General features: G+C 39.7%; 1 protein-coding gene across 2 annotated transcripts; it reads right to left on the reverse strand.

The window, feature by feature from the left end:
* Window positions 1-638: 638 nt before the first annotated feature.
* On the reverse strand, window positions 639-13,951 carry si:ch211-195b13.1 (STKc_SGK domain-containing protein). 2 transcript variants are annotated; one of them, XM_067495360.1, is made up of 13 exons: window positions 13,647-13,951; window positions 5,422-5,497; window positions 4,642-4,720; window positions 4,508-4,548; window positions 4,346-4,403; window positions 4,158-4,241; window positions 3,926-4,057; window positions 3,729-3,841; window positions 3,483-3,606; window positions 3,268-3,363; window positions 3,015-3,170; window positions 2,822-2,911; window positions 639-2,546 (listed from the first exon to the last, which is right to left on the reverse strand). In XM_067495360.1, exons 1-13 carry the CDS (start codon window positions 13,672-13,674, stop codon window positions 2,382-2,384), a joined length of 1,242 nt encoding a protein of 413 aa, XP_067351461.1. In that variant the 5' UTR covers window positions 13,675-13,951; the 3' UTR covers window positions 639-2,381. The 2 variants fall into 2 exon arrangements, with proteins under 2 accessions (XP_067351461.1, XP_067351452.1); XM_067495351.1 differs by lacking the exon at window positions 13,647-13,951 and adding an exon at window positions 6,059-6,281.
* Window positions 13,952-24,861: the final 10,910 nt, after the last annotated feature.

Below are 24,861 nucleotides of genomic sequence, written 5' to 3' on the forward strand. Positions count from 1 at the left end.
ATTTCTGAGTTTCTGAGATTTCTGAGAAGTCACTTCTGTCAGTCTATGCATACTACATTGGGTTAGGAAAATCATGCACTAGACTGGTTAGAAAACATTCTGAGTGCAACTATTCTTAAGATTTAAAAATATGTAAGCAGCTAAACGGGGCATGATATACATCTTATGTTATTCACTCACCTGGCTGTTGTTGGCTAATGTTTTATGTTGTTTTTCTAATCAAATCTTTTCAAATTAATTTCTAAATTCTTCTACATTTGCCTTTTATTTTGTGTATGTGTTAAGTTAACTAAAAAGACATTGACAACTAAAATACCATCATTTAAAGCTGATAAAATAGCAGGATTTGGCCATTTTATTAATTGATTCATTGTCATTCAGGATTTGCCTCGGTGTTATGTCATAATAAACATAATAACATTGGCATTTGGACTCTTGGTCTGACTACACAAGGCATATGAAAACATGAGCTTCAGTAGTATTTCCTGCATTTTATAGATCAACTGATTAGTTCATTGATTGCTAGTGGTTGTGGTGGTTTTATTGCTTGTGAAAACTATCATTGGTTAAGTTGTGAATAATTATAAGCCTATTATAAGTAGAATCTATACTATAGGATTCTAAACAAAAATAATTCATCCAATTTAGAAAATTTATTTGCCATTTCTGACACAGATTACAGTTCAGTATTTTATTTGTTCTTGTAAACGATCCTGTTTATACAGTAGCAACGGCCTGTAAATAAATATACATTAAAAGACCAACAGAAGTGTAATGCTTCCAAATATGGAAGGAAATGAAATAGAACTATGAATGGCCTTTTTTTAAATTATTTTCAACAGGCTTGAAAACACAATTTCTGTATGCCAAACCCAAAAAGACTCAATGGGCCAAAACAGACTTATAAACGATCAAATTCTTTTGAAAATCCACTCTTAATAATTTAAGGAATATCAGATCATAAATAACACTTCTGCTTAGAAAAGACAGGCTTGAATGATAATGATTCTTTCTAAGAATCAAGATTTTATTGCACTTTCCAGAACCATATTATGCAGTAGGCCAGTAGCTAAACAGGAAAGCCAGTGCCTCCTCCACCTAATGGTTCTTTGTCAAGTTAATGAAGCACTTTTTTTATGCAGATTATTCTGTTGAAAAAGGACCAAGATGTTTAGGAAAAAGAGATATGTACATACAGTGTATAATGGATCAGGCCGCCTTGGACAGGCACAAAACATTCACAGTTCTTCTCTACATGATGCATAAATACAAAACATTGTTATCATAGATTCCATAGTTTCTCTAGAGTGTTTGCAAGAAAACAGCAACCACTTTGATTTTAAAAGAACCTTGATATATAGAGTATGTGCTATCATAAATGTGGACCTGTTATTGCTGGTTGAACTCAGTATCACTGTCTCCTAATCAATAAGAGAATTTTGTCATAAGGTTTGCATACAGCAGAATGATTAACACAGTGACTAGCTGTAATGAGAAGCAGTTGGGAAAGAAATAAGATATGTCCTTACTTGAAATAAAATGTTTATATATAAACATGAAAAACCTTTTGGTTTTGCAAAAAATAAAAAATAAAAATGTAACTTTCTTCTTCTACACAGTACAATAAAAGTTTGATCTTTATTTTAAGAGGACAAACTGGTCAATAAAAGTGTTACAGAATATCATGTACTTAACTGTTTGGTCCAAGTGTCAGGAGTAGAGATATGAGATATTAGAGAAATTAGATATGAAATGAAAAGTAGAAAGACCTGCAGCTGTCTATTAATCCTAAGATTCTAAAGCTTAAAGCAGAATGCTTAACTTCTATTGACCCTTGTTTCCTCAAGTGCAATTGAGCAGTCTGATGAAAATAACATTGTGAACTTAAAGAAAAAAACAGCTGTAACAAACAGTTTGTAGACGTGTAATGGAGGCGTGACCTTTAACGACTACCGCCACGACGAAAAGTTCTAACAAGTGAAATGGTTTTGCGGCCTTTGATAAAGCTGGCTTTCCTTAGCCAGCACCACTGCTGCTGTTCACACTGCCTTTTGATCCTCAGGCACTTCTCTTCATGTCACCTCACCAGTAGCTGTATGGTCCAGAGCCACCAGTGACTGAGGCTTTTCAACCCCACAGTACATCCATACTTGGCACACATATATTACAGTTTTGGGGGCTTGGGGCAGAAGAGTAGGGCCAGTGGTGTAGCATGAGAGCCCCCATGTCTCCCCTGCTATTTGCCTCCATTTTTCAATCAGATCCTTATATCAGGCCTTTGTTGTAATGTCCCACAGATATGCTGCTCCAATGCGGTCCCTCTATCAAAGTTTTTTTTTCCTTTTTCTTGTGAGTTCTCGTGACAGAAGTGATGTTGGTGCTCACATGAAGGAATGATCGGCTGGAGGCCCGTACGAAAAGCCTGGGAAGGCCCCAGCTGCTTCCTTGATGCTGCTGGTCACAGTCAGGGTGTCGCTGCACAGGGAAGAAGACACTGGAAGGTGGGTGAACTCAGGGTCGAAGTGTCTGAGGTCTGTGGGACCACTCTGTGAAACCAAACAGGAGATAATACTGTTGTATTAGAATGTATGAGAATACATTTGTGATCCTAGGATAAAATGTCAGTACACAAATAGAATAGTTTTATTGTTTATTGTCAAGAAATGTATTAGTGTATTTTAGCAGGTGACTTATTCTCTAAGTAATTATCAAGCAAAAATGCCAAAAACATTCTGGATCCAGTGTCTCAAATCACTGACACTGTTGACAAAATGATAAATTGGCAGTAAAAATAATTATTAGTTAAAATCGCAGAACGTACCACTGAGGGAAGAAATGGGGGTGTGATCTTCTTGGCCATCAGGTCATCCCAGTTAAGTGGTGAGAAGAAGGAATGGTACTTCAGTTCAAGCTGGAGGGAAATAGAAATGTCAGATGAGCAGATTGATAGCAACTTCACCAGTCTCTTACAGATTTCAGTTGCATGTAATTGGGTGTCGGCTATCTGCACTCACAAAGTCATCTTTTGCTCCCAGCCTCTTGGTGCGGTCCTTCTGCAGGAGCCCCTCCAGCAGTTCCCTGCCTGCGTTCGACACGTTGGGCTTGAGCATAGGAGCCTTGTGCAGGATATTGTTGTACATCTCGGCCGTGTTGCGACTGTAGAATGGGGGCTGTTTTAAGAAAAAGCGATGACAACAAATGATTTATTTGGTAAATAAACAAACAGGAGAATCGCATTAGAGACAGAGAGTCACATATTACACTTACAAGTCCATAGAGCATCTCGTAGAGCACTGATCCCAGGCACCACCAGTCAACAGTGCGGTCATATGCCTGCTTCTGGAGAACCTCGGGGGCCAAGTACTGTGAGGAAAGCAACAAGAAATAAATCAACTGATGTCTGACCATTATTATTAGTTGTCAGTGCAGTGCAGTTCTGCCGAATAACCGAGGATTCGTAAGTCAAGAGATTAGTTATGTACCTCAGGCGTCCCACAGAAGGTTGTGGTGGTACCATTAGCCTCAAGGCCTTCCTTGCAGAGGCCGAAGTCTGTCAGGACAATATGGCCCTGCGAGTCTAACAAGATGTTCTCAGGTTTCAGGTCCCTGTAAAGAAGCAGATGGGAGGATTATTGTAAATGCATCAATGCCAATGTGCTGTTCCCACTCATTTTTTCCTATTATGTTAGCAGCTGTCCACTAGAGGGTGCTGTGGCATTGCTCATTACCTGTACACAATGTGCAATGAGTGGAGGTACCCAAGTGCACTCGCAATTTCAGCAGCGTAGAACCTTGCTCTGGGCTCCAGGAAGATCCTTTCTCTCTGGAGATGGTAGAACAGCTGGAAAGAATAAAAAGACATCTGTCACATCTATATCCTCACATAACACAGATTTAAATATTGACCTGTGAGAACTTCACTCACCTCTCCACCGTTAACGTAGTCTAGAACAAAGTACAGTTTGTCAGTAGTCTGAAAGGAGTAGTGCAGCCCCACCAGGAAGGGATGCTTGATGTTTTTCATCAGCACGCTGCGCTCGGCCATGATATGCTTTTGCTGGGGGGTGGGTAGAAGAGGTGTTAAACTCTGACAAGTAGGTGAATTCTTATGTGTGGATTATATGGTAGCTAAAGCATAACAGATCTTAGGGTCTTACCTCCTTTTTCTTCAGGATGATTTTCTTCTGCAGCACTTTCACTGCGTAGTAATTTGAGGACTCTTTGTGTCGGGCCAGCAGAACCTGGAGTAGAATGAACCTTAACGTCAGTGATGGCGAACAGCTTTGATGGACGTGAGCAGATAAAAGAAGGTAGTTATGATAGTTAAGCAGAAAGACAGTCTCACCTTTCCAAAGCTGCCTTTGCCGATGATTTTGAGGTAGTCAAAATCACAGGGTTTGATCCTAAGAAAGAAAAACACACTCGAGTTAGCATTTCTTCTGAATATGTTTTCAGACAATTATATTCCTCAGCATTTTGAATAAGATGAGTTTATGAAGCTACTTACTGAGTGTCCTCAGCCAGTGAACTTCTTGAATTTAGGCACATCTGAAAGATAAAATGGGGGGATTTATAAATGTATTGCCATATTTTGGAAAGAAAACAAGTTAAGTAGTCAGCCAATGACCTGTTTCTGCTTACCGGACTTTGTGAAATTGGATCATTTTCTACTTCCTCGTTCTGATTCTCATCAATCTTCAGGAAGTTATTGACTTCAACACTGGAGAAAAATGGATGGATTTTATTATCATCTGTTACCCTTGTACAATATGGGTGAGTGATCACGATTTCACGAATCAACATTGATGACATTTTGAATTATTTTATAAGACCTAAAGCAGTTTGTTAGACTCAGCGCTGCATAAGTATGCCATTCGACAGTTTAAAAGATTAACAGAAACTTCCAAACAGGTCAGGGAAGGACAGGTTCATCAGTCTGAGAAAAAGCTTAAGCTGCGGACCAACAACAACAAGGTTCAGGTGGCTCTGCAGGTCTCTGTGGTCCAGCTCAGAGACCCTTCACCTTCTAGAGCATCTGGAGGGGGACAGATGCATTGTCCAGGTATTTCCCAGGGCTAGGGTTGGAGTTCAGGACAGTGTGATGGGCTGAGCCATGCATCATGTAATAATTGAATTACTGGTTTATCCTTGTCTAGGGGACAGCGGGGATGTCCTCCGATTGCGATTAGGCAGTGGAAAGGTTGTTAATTGGCTCGTCATAAAAGGTCTATTTTTACCCTGTCTTCTTAAACAGAGATTACAATTTACACAGAATGTCCTGCCAGGCTCAGGTGGCTGATTGGATTGTAACCCAGGCATAGTGATCAGAAATAACCACTAGAGCCAGGAAGTACCTGATGGCCAATCTTCCATCCAAATGTAGACTTTTTGCATAGCAACAGTTTGAATGGAAATACTTACTGTTGGCAGATATGTGGTGTAGACACCAGCTTCTGGATGAAGTCATTCAGCCCCATTTTCCTCTCCTTGATAAAAGCTGCAAATGGAGACAGAGGGGGAACCATTAACGTCAGCAAGGCAAATGCAGCATCACATACGCTGTATCTGTTACCACACATGATGCACAAGCTTTTTGTCTCCCGTAAGAGGAGAGAATGTCTGTGTTAGGGCTGTAATCCACTGTTTGGGAGTTCCAGAAATCCTGTTAAAGGGCAGGTTTGCGTGTTGTGCATAGACCTCTAATGCCGCGGGCTTACAGGTTATGCAACCACTTGGGTCACTCATTCAGGAACCAGCTGTGATGGGCAACAGACCATTTTCCATCCCACATCCCAGAATTCTTTTAAATTGCCAAGATAGTTTTGTCAGTAACCTAATAGCTTATTTTAAACACGTTTTTTTAAAAAACAATTACGCAAAATTTCTGTAACAGTAGAACAAAAAGGCTACCGTGCAAATTAGGATTAATTCATGTCCAGGCGGTTGTTTGACTTACAAATAAATGCATATCAACAAAGAGTTTGACTTTTTTGGTTCAGCCTACATATAAATACAAAGCCTATTTGATCTACTGATACGTATTGTTTTTGTCGCTCACCGGTGAGAACAGCTACAATCCCCCTCATTTTGCAGTACGTTAGATCGCATCCAGCTTCAGTCACAGCCATGTTGAGTTGGAAAGCAAAATAGTCCACTCTAACAACAACGATAGTTCCTATGTGGTCCTTTCCGAACCGTCAGGTACGACCGACAAGTCCCGTTAAACGAGCAGAGCTCAACCAGACGCGCTACGCTCGGAATTACCGCTGCACTCTGAGCGAGGCAGGCAGCCTATTTATATGGAGCACGTGGCACTGGAGGAGGCCATGCCCTCTTTGTCGTCATCCGCTGTAACCACGGCAACCACTTTGGGGGGCGTGACGTCACGGGATTCCGCTGCACCCATATACTGCCTGCAGAAGGCGGAGGATGACGAGGGGAGCTCGCCGCAGAGGAGGAGGACGTGGGAGGAAGTGTAAGAAGCCCCCCTCTCACCAACACACACATTCACACTCCCACCTCCTCCCCTCCTTCCCCATCCTCCTTATTTTCTCTGAATGGGAAACTCTAACTGTAACCAGTGCACATAGAAAGGGCTTACAGTCGTTTATGGAAGATGAAAATACCTAAGTTACACCAACGGCCCTGAAACTCTTTTTATTTATTTTATTGTCTGCTGCAATGACTACATGCAGACCCCAAATGATGTCATTTTATTTTGAAAAGATGTGGAGAAATGTGGGTCACGACTGCTGCATCCCAGCTTCTGCCTGCAACAGCCGCATCGCTGATCCAGATAGCTCACATAAAGGTTAAAAATGCTATAAAAAGTGCACATACAACACTTCAAAAGAATGCACGAAAAGAACAGTGATACACAGAAAATGACAGTTCAATTTCCGCACTCTCTATGCGCCATCACGCTAAATAATTAGTGAATTTCTGTGAAGGTCAATGTTATGAAGGTGACTTGGCATGGCAGCATTACATAAATTCACAGTGCAGATGACATGCTCATTTAGGCTTAAGCAGTGATCAGTCCAGATGTGGTCCACTAACCTTTTAAGTTACATAACCATGTCATAATGCAGATAGCTGTACTGCCCCTGGAGGAGAGTGTACCGCATAGAAAAGTTTCCAGTGATCGTTAGTGATTTTTCCACAGAGATTAATGGTGTCTGTTTATGGAAATGCTGTTTGATCACTCCTGGTTTTTGGACGTGTGTTTTCTTCCATAGGGAGAAATGCAATCACAAAGGGGGCACAAGCCAGTGTCTTCTTGTGCCAGTCCCAAGTCTGGATAAATGAGAGGGTTGTGTCAGGTAGGGCCTCCGACACAAAACACATGCCTAATTAAACATGCAAATTAGACTTCCACACCGAATCTGACCTTCATATGGAATCGGTTGGGGCCCAGGTTAACGACCGCCACCAGTGCTGTTGACCTACAAGGGTGCCGGTAAAAATTGGCGTGTTCGTAGGCAGAGGGAGAAGAGGAAAGCCAAGAGCGTAGGGCTGACAGTAGGGACTGTGAATGCTAAGACTATGACTAGTGGACACTTTCTTCCAGAAGAAGCAGGAGCATAGGGTGACATATAAGAGCAGAGGTAGAAGCACTTAGGTGGACTACATCTTGTGTTGACATTGACGGTGAGGTTACAGGGAGCAGAGGTGAAGAAGGTGCAGGACTTTAAGTACTTAGGGTCAACGGTTCAGAGCAACGGAAAGTGTGGAAAAGAGGTGAAGAGGCCAGTGCAGGCAGGTTGGAACGGGTGGAGAAAAGTGTCAGGTGTGTTGTGTTATGAAAGAGTATCAGCGAGAATGAAAGGAAAGGTGTTCAAGACGGTGTTGAGACCAGAGATGTTGTTCGGCTTAGAGACACTGGCACTGAAGAAAAGACAGGAGGCAGAGCTGGAGGTAGCAGAGCTTAAGATGTTGAGGTTCTCTTTGGGAGTGACGAGGATGAGCAGGATCAGGAATGAGGACATCAGACGGACAGCTGGAGGCTGTTCTTGATCTAGCTGGCTGTTGTAAAACATCCATTATAGTTGTTTTTTTAAGATCTTCTGACTCTTTTGGGATTTTCTTAGGTAACCAGCTTTCTCTTTTTTTGTGTCTTTTTAATAATGTGCCAATTAGTTCTAAAATTGAAAAATATTATTTGCTTTGATAATCTATTTAATGCTTTTTTTTTTTGGCAAAAATGCATAAAAAGGCAGTCTGTATCTATCTAGTCTATCCAAAAAACTCACTTAAATTTATTCCTTTCACATTTGAGAAACTAGAATTTATTTAGAATTTGAAATGAAAATAGTTGCTAAATAATGTTATGTCAAGCAGCTAATCAGTTATTTGACATTTACATTTATCATGTGTCATCTAGCAGGCACTTTTATCCAAGGTGAGTTACAAGTGTGGTAATTATTGTGACTTATTGTTGGAGCTCTTTTGCTTTTGTTTAAGTAGAGATTTGAGTACTTCTTCCTCCACAGTTCTCATAAACAACAGTCTTAGCGATTCATTCATGTGTCTGAGGGGAAGTCCTTGGCTTATGTTGTCCACATGATATGACAGTCATTCATTATTTAAAGGAAGTGAGGCTTTGCAGGATTAGTAGAATATGTACTGGTAAAAAAGGAAGCTGAGAGTCTTATCGAAAGCATAGGCTCAAACAGAAACTAGCTCATGTCATACAGTGAAACACTTATTGAGCAAACACTCAGACAATCAGCTCTATTTACACACTGAGCCACACTAGATAGATAGCATGACATTGATATTCTGGGCTGTTCCTTCACCTAGTTGTCTCTGAATTAGTTAAGTGTATCCTGTTACCATCCAGTAACATTGGCTGTATAGGCTGGTTCCCTCAAACAGCCATCTTTCACTCCCGGTTCTGTTTCTGATTTGCATTGTTTTCAGTTGTGATGGAAAAGACAAAACACAGCTGGTTGAAGCGGTGTTTTCCCTTTTCACAATGTGTTTTTCTTACTAAGTAACCTCTCATTTTCGTCAGTCTGATTAGAATCTGTAATGTCCACCACATTACAGCTGAAGGACAGCTGAAGATCTATTTAACCAGAACATCATCTTCAGTCTTACTGTTTGATTGATAACAGACTTTCTGAAAAAGTGAGCCATGCCACATCACATTTTCCTGTACAATGCTGTGTTTGTTCAGCCAACTGTCAAAAGCCTGTAGATTATCTATATAATGCAACACTTAAAAGACACTTTGAGGAGCTGGAAAAATAAATTTTAGTTAGAAATCACTAAAACAATTCACTGATAGATGCTGATTGATTTTATGTCAATTGACTAATAGATAATTAAATTAAGCTCTTATGTTGATTAAATTTTTTTTTTTTTTTTTTACTGTTGAACCTTTTAGAACACTAGAAGTCCATCCATCCCTTATCTGTACCCACTTATACTGTTCATGGTCATGGGATCTGGAGCTTATCCCAGCTGTCATTGGGCAACGTGTCCACAATGGACAGATCTACAGTCTATGTCAGGGACAATGCAGAGAAACACAGACAACCATTCATACTCACATTTACCCATACAGGCAATTTCGAGTTACCAGTTAACCTAACACACATGTGTTTGACGTTTGGGAGGAAACCCACGTACGAATTGGTAGAACATGCACACTCGACACAGAAGGGCTGTTTTTTTTTTCCCAACCAGGGACCTTTTAGCTGTGAAGTGGCAGTGCTAAACACTCCACTACCATGCTGCCAACACTACAAATCACAATGTTATTTATTTATTTTTAAAATGACTGTCTCTCCAATGCCTATGTCAAACAACACTAATCAGGTTTATTTTAGCACCTTCACAAAAGCCTCCCTGGTTTCCATCGCTCTAATGCAGTGGTGTGATTGATGCTGTGCAGACAAGCAGCACTTCTGCTCCCTGACAAGTAGTTGTGTGAGTCACCAGCCAGAAGATTCTGTAAAACCCTTTCCAACTCTCAGAGGTTGCCATCAGTTATACTCTCCAGCCTTGTGCAGCATGACTTTAAGCTTTGTGTCAGTCCCATGTTCAGAAAGCCAAAATGAAAGTCAAATTTCAAGGTTGTGTACCAGAAATAAGAGAATCTCATTTATAATCACCCTAACTTTTGAAATAATGCAAGTAACTAAAAATCTATCCTTGCAACAAACTTATAAAACAATATGTTTTGTGGTCCAAGGTAAGTGTCTAGGCAAGAAGGATAATTTGTTAACAAATAAAATAAAATAACCTGTTGGTATCTTTTACCAAACACGTTTCTTCTTCTTACTATTAATATTCTTCATCTGATCAGAGGGTGTGTGTTAGACTAAGATTACAAAAAAGTGATGTTACATTGAAATTACATTGGATGACAGTTTTCATCAATAAATAAGAAGAATACAGACAAAACCCGGCTATGCTCTGCTAAATGTTCGTGAGAACAATTGTTATTTTAACCTCTTTGTCACATTGTGATTGGAGGGGGCCTGATGGCTTAGTGGTAAAGCATTGGTTTCTGATGCAGAAGGGCTGCAACACCTTGGTGCCGGTCCCTAGCCCCAATAAAATGGAAGGGTTGCGGCACGAAGGGCATCCGGCTTAAAAACTCGTGCAAAATCAATGTGCGGAACACGTTCCGCTGTGGCGACCCCTCAAACCAAAAGCCTTTGATTTGTCACATTGGGATTGTATTTCTCTATCAAGGTTAGAAGAAATTATGTTCTTGGTCTTTTTGTAAAGCACAAGATAAAATATGACATAAAATATAAAATACTGAAAAACGTGTGGCAATATAACTTATAGATTCATAGGTTGCTAAACATTTATTTTAATTGCCCCTATTGATAATTTTTAAGCAGTATACAACCATGACTATATTATTTAACAGTTATACAAACTATAATGTAGTTGTAAGGAGATGACCTTCCACTAAAATGTGGAAACTGTATATTATATATAACTGCATATTTATTTTTCAGAAAATTAGATGCTCAAGTCTGACTCAAATGCTGATACATAAGAGTTAGAAACCGAGGCTAATCAAAAACTACACTTCTACCTGCTTGCTGCTTGCCTCCAGTGTAGTGGGTGGGAGGCAGCAGAAGGTGGACGAATGAGTCATGCAAGCAAACAAGTCCTTGGTGACCAACTGTGAAGCTGGCAGGAGCGTTTCTGGCTAATGAGGGTGAGGATGGAGGTTCTCTATTTACAATACAGGTCTTGTTAACCAGCTCTGAAGAGCGATCACGGCCTTGTGTGATTCACACCCACATTGTCGTGCCATTTTTATTAGCCTCCGGTCCCACTTGAAAGCAGATCTCTGCTAAAATCTCATCTCTCTCTCGTTTTTTTTTGGTTGTAGCTTGCTGTCTGCACATACTCTCTTACTTACTCTCTGCACTTAGCATTACTCATACCGAGAACTGCAGAGACACAGACCGGAGGTGGTGGTCTAGTACAACAGCACTGCAGTGCCGCCTCGGGCCCCAGCAAGTGGGAGCAGATTTTGGCTCATGAAACCACAGTTAAATTATGTCGTCTTTGTTTCTCCCCTTAATATCCGAGCAAGAGATGAGATGGGGTCATTTTTTATTCATTTCTATTCTCCATGGAAAGTAGATGTGTGCTCATGTGCCCGTTGTATCAAATGAAGAAGGAAGAAATGTTTACTGTCTTATGTGATGACTCAGATCTAATCTATATTACTTTAATTTGCTGCCAAGTAAAGGGAGTTGAAACCTTAAAGCTTCCGTTAATCTTAGTAATATAGCTGCAGTTTCTTCTATAATTACTACCATGATGGTAGAATTAGTTTTTCATTTAGATTTGTTGAATTGGTGCCAATCTAACGTGCACAGTTTGAAGCGCAATAGTGTAGCAAGTAAAAAAGCAGGCAGAAAAGAGTGAAACCGTTCTCACCCTGCCCCTGTTTGTCCAGGGAATGCACTGTGATGTGAAACAAATGCAAAACAACAGATGACCGGACACAGAGAGAAAGCATTAAGCACACGGGAGCCTATGAAGTTAGTCCACTGAGTGTCCCTGTTATCCTAGAAGCAAACACAGGCTCAAAACAAAGCTAACTCGCTAACAAAGCTGCCACCAGAACTCTGCTTCATGTCGACTGTCGCAAATGCACCGTAGACCTCAGGTCGGTAATCGCTGCGTGATATTCATATGGAAAGCATCCACTGAGAATCAAACTGAGTGTGGCATGTGGAAACCAAACAAACTGCTGAAGAGTGTGAAGTGATTTATTTGGTGACGACAGCAAGTAGAACTGCGTTACAAATTTGAACCGGGTGCCAATTTGTGGCCTCGTATTTTCTTATGCTTTGTAAACAACTGCTGAAAACAGGATGTGGATGATATAGGCGTGCATGTGTGTCTGCATGGTATATTGTTGGTTCTCATTTATTCAGGAGCCGATGTTTGTTGATGACTTAGAAGGAATTTACTGAGCATCCTTTTCAGAACAGTTGCATAAAGTCTGATCCACACATTAAGCCCTATTTCAAAAATTAAATGCTCCGACTTTCTCGATCCAAATGAGTGAAGTTATGTTTATTTGGATTTGTCAAAAGAGTAGTTTGCAACATGGAGCGGAACAGGAAATCATTCAGCAAGGAGTTGTGTTGGCCAGTCATGATCATGCATGCACCCATTTCCAGTGGATCACCGTTCAATGTAAATGCTATAATTTCCGCTGTTCTGCTGCTGTGAATTGTCAAATTCTGTATATTACAAACCGCAGTGCTGTGTTTTGTCACAAAATACTTTAAACACATAAATTTGTCTCTCCAACCGGACTTTCCTGGATAGCATGACAATGTCTTGTTGCCTGTGGTTTGTTTGAACATCCAACAAATCTTGGTGTGAATGCAACTACTGTATTTCTTTAATTCTTGGACAGAACCAGGTTAACTGTTTCCCTCTGTCTTTATGCTAAGCTTAGCTAACAGGCTGCCGGCATACAGTGGTATCCATCTTCCCATCTAACTCTCAGCAGGGAAGCAAATACATTTAAAACAAGTTCTTTAAGATTTATGAGCTTTTTTTTTTTTTTTTTTTTTTTTTTTAAAGAAATGATTGCTTTTCAAATATTTCATTCTTAGCTTTGCCTTTCTGTCTCCATTTGTGTTTTACTGAACGCCAGACTCATCTGATCCTTTCAGTCCTGGTTACAATGTCAAGACACAGGATTAGCTTTTATCCTCTCCGGTGATAAATGAGATGAGGAGCAGAGGAGCTGCTGGGAGGAGGTGGGGGACTTTGGCTCAGACATTACAAAATGAACTGGAAAATGCTAGGATAGACATAGGAGGGCTGGATAGTGCCATAGAATACAGCCACGCTGTTGCTTCTTTAACTACAAACAAATAGCAGTGACGTCAATGCAAGCAGTCCGGACGCAAAAAGGAGCAGGCGATTGAATTGTGGTTAAACAGTCAAACACACAAGAACCACATTGAAAAGGTATATATGAGATACTATATAGACGACCGCTAGAGACAAGAATGTTACTGCAAAGTGGAAAAGTTGCAAGTCTCAAGGTGCATTTTTCTCTGCTGTGTTGCTGAGAGGCTGCACATTAATCCCAACACAATTGTACAAGACAGACAGTCAATTAAAGGAGCTCCTACCTATGAAAGATTTCTTGCCAGTCTTCATCTTCTCAAGTGTTTGATTATATTTGCTGTCGGGTAAAGTGTCTCTGATGAATGAACGTTTGTCCGCTGCAGCGTTCTGGTGACTGAGGGCATAGAAAAGACGAAGCCCTCCCCTAAATATGCATCTGTCTTCCTTTCCCTTTCACCTTCACTGTAGCTCTGGTCGCAAAAGTCTTTGATTCACAGTCAAATAACTTCCCCTGCTGCGGTTCCCTCTTCCCTCTGTCGTTTCTTCCTCCTATCGCCCTGCCGGGAATGAGACCAAATAGCTGAAACCAAAGATCTGTGACGCACCTGCCTCTCTCCTCTATACACCCCGCTCCCCACTACCCCCACCCTCCACTGTTCTTTTATCTACCTGGAGAGGCTCAAACAAAACAAAAGCAGGTGTCTGGTTACGGCTCCCGTGAGCGTGGGAGATTTGCTGCAGGGGAAACCGGTCTCCATGACACGGGAACCACCTGAGGAATACAGAAAAGATACGTACAAGGTGGTTGGGGGGGTTTAGATCTGCTTTTAATTGGCCACAACTGCACAAGTGGTGTTTTCACTCATCAGCCTCCTCTGCCTCCTCCATGTATAGTCTCTGAGGGGCTCTGGGGGTTGAATTATGTGGTTAGTCACATTGACAGCTGGGATTGCTGCCTCAGGTTGTAGGCCATGAGACACAGTGAGTGATGAAGAGTGTGGTTTGTGGGGGTTGACGTATAGGAGCATCAACAGCACCAACGATGAGTAATACTAGTTTTCACATAGAGAGGTGCTGCGTCATATTCTGATTTTGTCTTGGGAGCTTGATGAGTGAACTACACTCATACTGTATTTAATTACCATAGATGATGAAATGTGGCAAATCCGTTAGTTATGTTTACAACCTGAAAAGCAAAGATTCAACTTATAAAATAACATAAAATAACAGGGTCAGCTGTTCTGTTAGAAATAGTTTTTAATTAACTCCTAATCAATTAAATTATTCATTAAATTAATTAAATTATAAAATTAGTCCTTTGAGGCTTAAGGGCTGAAATATGCTTCCTGCATTTTAACATAAGCTTACGGACAAAATGTAGTGGTAAAGAAAATACAGGAGGATGACAAGTTATAGGACAATTAAATCTTAGATGTCTCGGTAAGGTATCACACGTCTTCAGTGTCCTCCATTTTTGTATTTTCCCAAATATCGTCTACATATCGTCTTTGTTTTAATGATTGTGGTAGAGAACTCTGCCCCAAAACCTCCATTTTAAATGTAAGGGTAATAGCACATCAAGCCCTTCTGTGTTTCCTGCATTTGTGTTGTTTCGCTCACCCATCTATTCATGTATCTCCTTTAATTTGTCACCTGTCTCTACAAAAACCTTTTGAAACGAATCCCTTTGAGAGAAGGAAGCGTAGCTGTGGTTGCCCTTTGATATCAGCACACATCAGAAGTGTAGACCTGGCACTGGATTTATGGTGCAGACAACCTGTGGAGTTTTCCAGAGTCCAGTCAGTTTGATACATATGTAGGATTTAACTCTCATTTATGAAATATGTTTGTTTCATACCTGAAAATGAGGTGTGCTGAATGCAAGATCAGTCAATGATTAAAATTTTACAGTCCTACTCAAAGTTTTTATCTGGCCTGCAGTTTTTTTTAGAAGCAGCTGGATTTCATTCTAAATTTCTGGAAAAAAAAACTTGAAAAGAATGTGAGCAAGAATGTTAGTCTGTACATGGCCATGTATCTTGGATTTGTAATTATTTAGCCTATTCATTAAAATGGCTTGGTTGTGGTCTACAGCTTTTAAAAAACAACCTTAAACTTTTTTTTTTAAATGTCGAGACATTACTTTACAAACGTTCTGTTTATTTAGCAAATTCTTTTCTCCAGAGGACATTTAAATTCCAGGAAAACATGCAAAATCTCTTGGATACACACTCACGGACATGAAAATCAACTTGTCCCAAAAGACTTGCAAATGAGCATATAAGCAGTTACAAACAGCAACCAACATCAGCCTTTGTGAAGTGTGCTGTATCCCTGACAGTCAGGAGGTAAAGGTGTGAAACAGTATTTGTAGTGCTAATAAAAGTTAAAAGCAGGGTGTCTGCGTAAGAACGGTTCTGTCCGAGCTGTGTGTTTGGGCTGTGAGACATTTTTACCGGGGTTTTCATTCTGCATTCATTGATACTGAATCAAAAGCCCGTGACGCAGAGTCCTGCCCTGGTGCTGAACCCCAGCTGCATAGCAAACAGAAACTAAAAGGCAATATTTACATTTTAAAACCACAAGAGGTCAAAGGAAGTTAATAAATGTGTCATTCAAATTAACTAAGAGGCTGCTTTCTCTCTAAAGCTCTCACTGAGTCATCTTATATCTGCAGTCCTGTGTTGCAATGAAGGGACTTCGCCAACAAACATATTTTTTCAGCCTGCTCATCACCTTGAACAACACTGCATGCCAGTTCACAGGGACAGTAAAAATAAATACACGTTGATATCCTGTAACTTGAGTAAAGACTGCAGTGGTGTTTTCCTAAAATACAGAGTGTTTCATGATGAGGCCGAAGAACAGGAATAATCTGTGACATACTATTGTGACTGGACAGATGTACATGCAATTTAAAATAGGACAGAGCGTGAATATGAGTTAGTGTGAGGAGTGACGCAGAACAAGGCCAATGTGTTGATTCTGACGTGATTGTTTGTCACTGACAGTGTTTGGTGTCTTTGTTAGGGGGAGTAGCTGAAACAGAAATCAGGGAAACAATAAGTGGCTGTCATGTTTGTTTCTGGGCTCACACAACCACTCAAAGCTTATTTTTGTTCTTGTTTTTCAACTCATGTCAAGTTAAACATAAACTTATGTAACGTTAACATATGGGAATAAAAGTGACCATTTGAACTTTAACATGACAAATGCAACGATGTGTAAGCAAGATAACAATGCTTAGTCGAGTAAAGCTCAGAGTTATGACACCCACTCTGTCATATTTTTGTCTGTTTTGTGACTGTATAATGGAAAGTGTTAATCCATTAAGCTGAGCACAAAGGTTAAAACAGTCCACTCATTAGTCCATTCAATAATGTATTACTGTACTGTATGTTTTGAAAAAATATTTTTAGTACTACAAAATGTATCTCTTTGTGAAGGGGTGCAGGGAGAAGGGGGTTCATTGAGATATTCCCTTACAAAAGTTTAGAGCGAGGCTCAGCCTTGATCAGTAAGTTTAGCAGCTTCTCATTCATTGCACTTTGATAATGACTAACAGCTGAAGGGCTGTGCAGAGTGTAGCAGACCGTAGAAGAGCATAGCAGAGGCAGGCGTAACACAATCTCCTTTCCTCTAATAAAGCTTCACATTATTAATTGATATGAGAGTGGTATCAGTATTTTCATCTCACTCTCAGGAGCAAATTTCCCAAACCAAACAAAACAAAAAGAAATTTGATCCGTTACTATTGCATTATATATCAAGAAAAAAAATCACAAAACTAGGAATTTTTGATTGTGGAAGCTGCTTGATGTCCTCGCATAGTCATGCTATTATTTATGATACTGTGTAAAAGTTATAGGCAGTACAATTAAGGCCTGGTTTCTAATAATGCAACAAACAGACAAGAACATAAAACAAATCAAATCAGCATGTGACCACACTTTGCCTTTATAACTGCACCAATTCTCCTGTGTAAACCTTTACAGTGTTTTTAAGATGCAGTACTTGGCAAGTTGGTTTCCACTGTTCTTCTTTCTCAGTATCTTGTCTATTGATATAATTCCAGACTGACTCCCTGAAGTTAAGATCAGGGCTCTGTGGGGGCCAGATCGTATTTTGGAACCAGTTTGGGGGTCAATCACATGTTGCTATTTACAGGCCTCACGGTGTAGTGCGATAGATAAGAGTCAGTTAACAGTGCTGTATGTTTCTATTCTATCTATAACTTCGTGAACCTGATAGTTCATACTGTAATTTTACTCTGCTGGTTTATTCTGCACATACATCTGTTCCATAGCTTTTTCCTTTGACAAGGAGAGTTAGATGCTGTTCAAATTATAATGTTCCTTGAGACAGTATAAGGGATAGTAGTAGTAAGTGGCATTTTGTAGGCAATTGTTATATTTTGTAGACAATCAACACTCATCAGACAAAAAAAACTAGTAATTTATATTAGCTCTAACATGGAATACTATGAAATAAAATGTTGCCAATCAAGTTGTATAAAATTTCAAATAACAAAAGTTTCCAGTCAGGGCAATGAGTGTGTTTGTATTTACAATCTGAAGCCAGTCCCTCATGGTGTTTCTATAAAACTCTGGACTAAAATTTGATTATACGCACTCATCCTGTCCTTGGTTTCTCCTGCAGATCTCCGCCTTTGTTTGTCCACCACTTTGCTGCTTCATCTTTATTCAGCATACTTAGGAGCACAAAGTCAGCTCTGTGGATGGGAACCAGAGCAGGATGTCTTAGGAGGTGAGGGATTGAGATAAGTGCTCTGCTTATACATCACAGTAGGTCATTCTGCGAACAGCCTCCACTCACCTGTTGCTATCTTTAACCTGATTAGCACCAGGTCAGCAGGTATGTTGGAGAATGATCTGTCAGGACTGTGTGTGTGTGTTTGTGTGTCTTTGTGTGTGCACAAGTAAAGGTGAAGCAGAGCTGGTTCCCATTTTAAAAAAAAAAATACATTAAAGAAATTACCTGATGTGAAATGGTCTTTCTGTAACTCTGTAGAGAAAAAAAAAATGTACAATTTCAGGGATGTTATTTTTCAGGAATTAAATTTTCCATCTCTGTTTGAGAGACACCCACACCATGTGAATGGATTTAAAGGATGCTCTCTAGAAATGGAAGAGCTTGTTAATTACTGGCATCTAAATAGAAAACTGCTTGGGCTACTTTGGTTGTCTTAAGATCCGTGTGATCCTGAATGTGAAACGTTGAGTCACTCTTTGTGGACAGAGGGGAGATGTAAAAGCTCAGAACACTTAATAAATTGTTATACTTTACATTGTGCTTTTAATTATGTACTGTGTGTACATTAAGTCCATGAGGATGAATATTATAATTTTTTTGATACTTTGTAGTTATTTCTGATAAGCAAATGCTACCATGTTAGCACTAAGATGGTGAGTGTGATAAATGGCACTAAACAGCAGCATGTTGACATTGTCATTGGGTGTGAATATATAAGCATGTTGATATTAGTATCATGGTTAAAGCACAACTGTCTCAACATACAGCATCAGTAGGTGGTTGCATGGTTGTAATATTATTAGAAAAGTACTAAATGAGTTCCAACAAAATATTCCACATGCACCTAAAATTACGAGCACCACTGTTTAGATGTAATTTCTTAAAATGTTTAAAGAAATGCTCTAAATAATTGAAAACTAACGCAGAATTTTAAATATATGCAGAAAGAGAGTTTTAACATGCTATTCGCATGCTAGTCTTTAGACTTAGCATGCGTGTAAGATAAGCATGCTGGTAATTTCACAGGGTGAGAGGAGATGGTATATTTACCAGCAGACACAGGACGCTTTATGATTTTATCGTCACTTTCTTATCAGTGGTGCTTCACATACAAACAGACTCTCAGAGCTGCTTAAAATAAAAAGGCGCCAGAGAAGTGGTGTTTCAAATCCTTTGATAGTTTTACAGCCGTGTGTCGCTCATTTCTAAATCTTTACCATATGAAGGGTTTGTGAACAAATGGTCAGATAGCTTGTGAATAATCCTGATCTGACCCACTTTGGACCCTGCAAAGAAGTTGCACTAGATGTACTGAAAGACAAGAGGAGGGACAGTGTAGGCAGACTGTGCCACTGCACTAGTAAAGAAGTGACAATTTAATTCCAGTCAGTAATTAGGACACAGCCCTTTGCTTGGGCTATTGTAGGACATCTGGCCAGTTTGCCCCCAAGGACAGAGCCAGATGAAAAATATAAAAATAGCCCACTCATCCCTATTTGCTTGCATGTCATTCTCATAAGTCCCTTGCCTCTTTTTTTTTTACAGGTCAAAAACAAAAGGCACATATTACATCACATCACATGAAAAGGTCACATCGTTAATGTCACAGTTTCCTGTTGAATACTCCCACGTTTTATCAGTTTCTCTGCTAAAATGGGGCTATTTGCGAATGCAGTGTTAGAGGGTGGGTGTGTGTGTGTGTGTGTGTGTGTGTGTGTGTGTGTGTGTCTGTGTGTGTGTGTGTGTGTGTGTGTGTGTGTGTGTGTGTGTGTGTGTGTGTGACTTTATTGCATGTATAAGCCTGTACATGCATGTGTGCAATGCAGACCAGTTACCAGGATGAGTTTAAATGTCATCAACACTTACATCAACACCTGCTGGGAAAGTTACACAGCACCTCATAGTGTTAACTAATTACTGTCCTACTAGGGAGAGTTACAGTAGTGATATTAAGAAGTACCTGTATGTGGGAAGCTTGACAGTAAATTCTGAAATATTTACATTCAGTACACACTTATAGCTATTACAGAGCCTCCTACAGAGGCATTTCACAGAATAGTATTTCCTCCATTTCATACAGTAAATGGTAAATGGCCACTTATGTAGCGCTTTTATCCAAAGCGCTTTACAATGTTGATTCCCATTCACCCATTCACACACACCGAGGGCAGTGGTTGCCATGCGAGGGGCTCACCTGACCCACCGGGAGCAACTAAGGGTTCACTGCCTTGCCCAAGGACACTTTGATATGTGGCCGGGAGTGGGTCCGTGGACGACTGCCTTACCAACTGAGCTACAGCCTCGTCATAGGGGACAAGAGTAGATGGACATAGCATAGACAGCTGCAGACTAGTGAGTATTCACAGCAGCATAACGGTGCATGTGGGATTGACTCAAACCAAACTAGAGTGTCCACATCCGTTGTCATGTCAGGTAACCCAGTGCAACAGTGTGACTGTAAAAAGTAGTTTTAAAAACCACTCATGGACAACTAAGCAGTCGTCAGCGTTATTTCCTAAAGATGCTACTCACATTACTTTTGTATTGTACAGCTAAAAAGACAATTCAGGTCAACGCAGGAGAAAAATGAACTTTGTGCTTTATTGGGCTAAATGATTCTTTTTGTTTCCAAGTTCATGTTGTCACCTCCCGTAAAATGTTATTGTCCTTGATACTGTTGTTGATCTCTTTTCATGTTGCTCAGTCAAATACAACAAAGGACACGTTGCCATAATTTCTTTTGTTGTGCGTATGTGTGAAACATGTACATGTCCACAACTGTAGTATGCGTACGCATTTGTCAGAGGGCAAAGAGAACGTATGAATTGATTTGAGCTGAATTTTAATTACCATGCATTACTTTACCAACGCAGTTTCATTTTCATCTGCCCTGTCGTCCAACTCTGTGAAACCTTGTACGAAGCCAAGGTGTTGCTATTTACAAAGCAATGCTCAATACATAGCAACAACTTGTCTTTGTAGAGAGTTTAAATGAATGAAGCCAAGGTGTTGCTATGTGTGGAGCTTTGCTTTGACACACAGGCTGACTCTAAGACTGAAAGCATTCCTGCATGAGAATCCACCTGGGACAGGGGTTTACATTTCCCAGATTGTTTAGACTCTGTAGAACTGCATTCCAGTTTGAAAATTGCTTGTTGTAAATCAATCATGCAGCCTTTAATATCGGCATCCTTTAAAGTTAAATTTGTAACCTATATATATGAAAAAGTAAAACACCCATAGTAAGTGGATTTGCGATGTTAGCTTTAAAGATATTTCACTCCTCGAGAGGCTTCACTGGTTCTGTGTCCTAGATATGTCCAATTAGTTTAACTATTTTCAGAGAAGTGTTCAATCCTAATTCAGTCCTGCTTCAGAGGCTCTTATAAACTTTTAAGAATCAGATTGTTACTTAAACAGGTAGTTGATCGAACTACATAATATAAAAAAGTCATTTATTTCAAGATTTAAAGAACCTTAATAGTCCCAGTGGGAAATTGCTTATCAATGAATTCTTAAAGCAAAAGATAGGCTGGAACCAACACTTCTTCCATCTGAACAGGTTTTGATGCATTTCAGTTTTATATAATTATAGATTGAATATCCAACATTTTGACATCACCCTGGGTTCTAAGGGTTTCATAATTGACAATTAAATAATGAAATAGCAAGTACTTTCAGCCCTGATCCTGATTACTGGGATTATTTCCTAATTGTAATGAGGCACATGCAGAGCCGTAACATTTTTGCAGGTGCTGGGTAAACAAACTGCACAAACAACCCTGAGGTTTCATTCTCAGTCCATGTCAGGATTTTGGCTACAGATGGCCAGAGATCACAGTTTTCATTTTTTACTGAATGAAGTGACAGGAATTACCATATACCATATGTAAATGGAAAAAAGTCTCTGAGTGTTTAATGTTCAGGTTATTGTTTTGGTATGTGTCAAGAGTGTTACCATGAGTCTGCGTGTGATTTATTTAAAGAATTTGTGCGTAAATGGGTGTGTACTCTGAAACTCACCTGCCATAACTGAGCCACGTTATCCTGTGCAAGAGACACACAGCTCCTTCTTAGCAGCTGCTATTTTAAGGAGTTTAGTTACAGACTGAAGCTGATAGGCCTCTTGTCCTGTTTTCTTGGTTATGCTATACTTTAATATGTAGTCTGTGGTGTCTGTATGTAGGAAGTTTCTTTATCATCACCACTCATTCCTCTGATCCGCCTCTGTCCTCTTCACACACTGTGCAGGCGAAGCTGCTTTGTCGTCTCACATAAGCCGCAGTCCTGAGCTCTGCCCAACACAGAAGAGGCACTGTATGCATTAAAACAAGCGGAGGAAAATTGTTCGAACACACTTTATTATACTGATCCTGCCTCGGAACAGAGCTCATGCTGCTTGTGTGAGATAACTAAAATGCCTGGTTTTAATACAGCAGCCTGTGGTGGTTTTTAGAACAGCCTTTGCAATGCAAAATTTGTACTTTAGCAATATTATAAAGGATTTGCTTCTGTTTTCACTGTTTTTATATGATCGTAAGTTAAATGTCTGAGTTTATGCACACACATTGAAGAGTCTTGAAAGATGAAATAATAATATGATTGATAATGTTCCAACTATTTATTTTCATTATTGAGTAATCTGGATAGTATTTTTTCAGCAATTAAAATGTCAAACTTAAATTCAAGTTATCATTTCTCACAGCTCTGCAACATGTTTTCATATTGTTTTTAATTTGACCAACTATTGTAAACAAAAACAAAAAATCATTTTGCTAGTAGTAAATATTGATTAAAACAGAAAATGTATATCTATTACAAAGCCAGTAAAAACTGTGCTCTGTGTATTTAAAAAGCACTTTTCCCTTTTTTTATTTCTATCTGCAGACTTTCATCTTTTATGTAACAGTCTTGCTTGAGTGTACTGGTTCAGCTTTTAATTTGATGGATGCACAGCACTCTTTTAGCCAACAGGAAGTAGAAACCATGCTGCCAAGAATCAATGTTAACTCCCCAGTGCTGTGTCACCCTGGAGAGCATGTTAATCCAGATGTACAGTTCCATGTCCACTGTAGACGGGACAGGTTAGAGGACATTAGAGTAAGAGTTTGGAGGACAGTTATGTCAGTCCAGAACTGTTCAGTTCAGTTAATTTCCGTTTTATTTATGTAATGTCAAATCACAACCGACATGTTCATATGCTGGAAAATAAAACGGATAAAAAACAGACAGTTTTTATTTATTCATTTATTTTTTCAGTGGCGTACAGTAAATTGCAGGAGACCCCTGGACTATACTGTAAATAATGAGTTTGCTAAGTAAGTTAATTGAGACTGAAACCCACACACCAGCCAGAAATAAGTAGCAGGTTTAAACCCTGTAAATAGAGCAATAGCTGAAGGTTGGGGCATAGAAATCAGTTTTAAGTTTGGAAATATTGAGTCAAACTCTTTGGTGACAGTAGGGAGGTTATTCCAGAGGAAAGGGGCACAACAGGAAAAGGCCCTATAGCCAGCTGACACTTTTTAAAACTGGGGACGGACAGAAGCCCCGCACTCTGGGAGCGAACCATAAATAAATGGAATCTCAAGTTAAAGATCAAATAAAAAATTCGAAGAAGCACTTCTATTTAGGATTTTATAAGTCATCGGAAGCCCCTTAAAGTCTGATCTGGCATGAATGGGTGTCAATGAAGGGAGGCTAAAATTGGTTTCATATGGTCGAATTTCCTGGAGCTAGTTAAGATTCTAGCTGCAGCATACGGGAACTGTGAATTTAATATTAATAAGCCTTTCTATCGGACAAAGTTTGTGGGTAAAGCTCTGGAGTTGAGAAACAAGGAGCAGGTGGTGGCCGGGAGCAGCTAGTGGCGATGACGAATCAGTACACACTTCCACAAGAACATGACTGGAACATTTACATAATGTGTTTGTGTGTCTGAGTGCAAACACACTTGCAAGCAAACCATACAGAGGACAATGCCTATTTAAGATGTACATTACTATTTTCAGTGAGTCTGTTAATCTGGATTTCCATTATTCCGGGGCTGGTTTGAAATTTGCTGTCATGTTTGGCAAACCTCCCCAATTTCTACCGGGCTTGGACCACTGCATTTGAGAAATGTTATTTGCTGCTCATTTTATTACAGTTTTTATAATAAACAGAAACCATTGCCAGAAAAGGAAACAGAATAAAGCACAAATATTATGCACTCACACATAGATATTGAACTTTATACGACTGAGATATAGTAAAATCATAATTATATAAAGAGCAAATGGTCAGAGCTTTAAAACTGCATCTAGTTTTAATCTGGAGAATTTAGACAAGACCGCAAATTTTCACTATATAAAGTTTTAATCAGAGAACATCTGACACTTTTGCTCCTGTAGTTGCATAAACAGAATCCAAGTATCAACATAGATACTGATTCTTTTTATAAAGTTTCGGCTTTTAGATCTGTACCTACTATACTAGAAAACTTGTACTACTTTTTTTTCTCCTCATCTTTCTTGTTTCTATTATTTATTATGGATTTAGTTTTAATGCATTTTTTTTACTTCACCCGTGGTAAATGATATGAAAACAGGTTTGAAGCTCATGTGTTTTGTTTGCGTTCCTCTGTGGTCCAGTGGAGGAGTGTTAGTTATGTAATAAGAGGCACCAAAGAAAGAAGCAGGCGGAGGAGACAGGCCGTGACCTGCAGCTGCAGCAGGCGTGGGAGGA

The sequence above is a fragment of the Channa argus genome, chromosome 1 (assembly GCF_033026475.1).
Source record: "Channa argus isolate prfri chromosome 1, Channa argus male v1.0, whole genome shotgun sequence".
Lineage (NCBI taxonomy): Eukaryota > Metazoa > Chordata > Actinopteri > Anabantiformes > Channidae > Channa > Channa argus.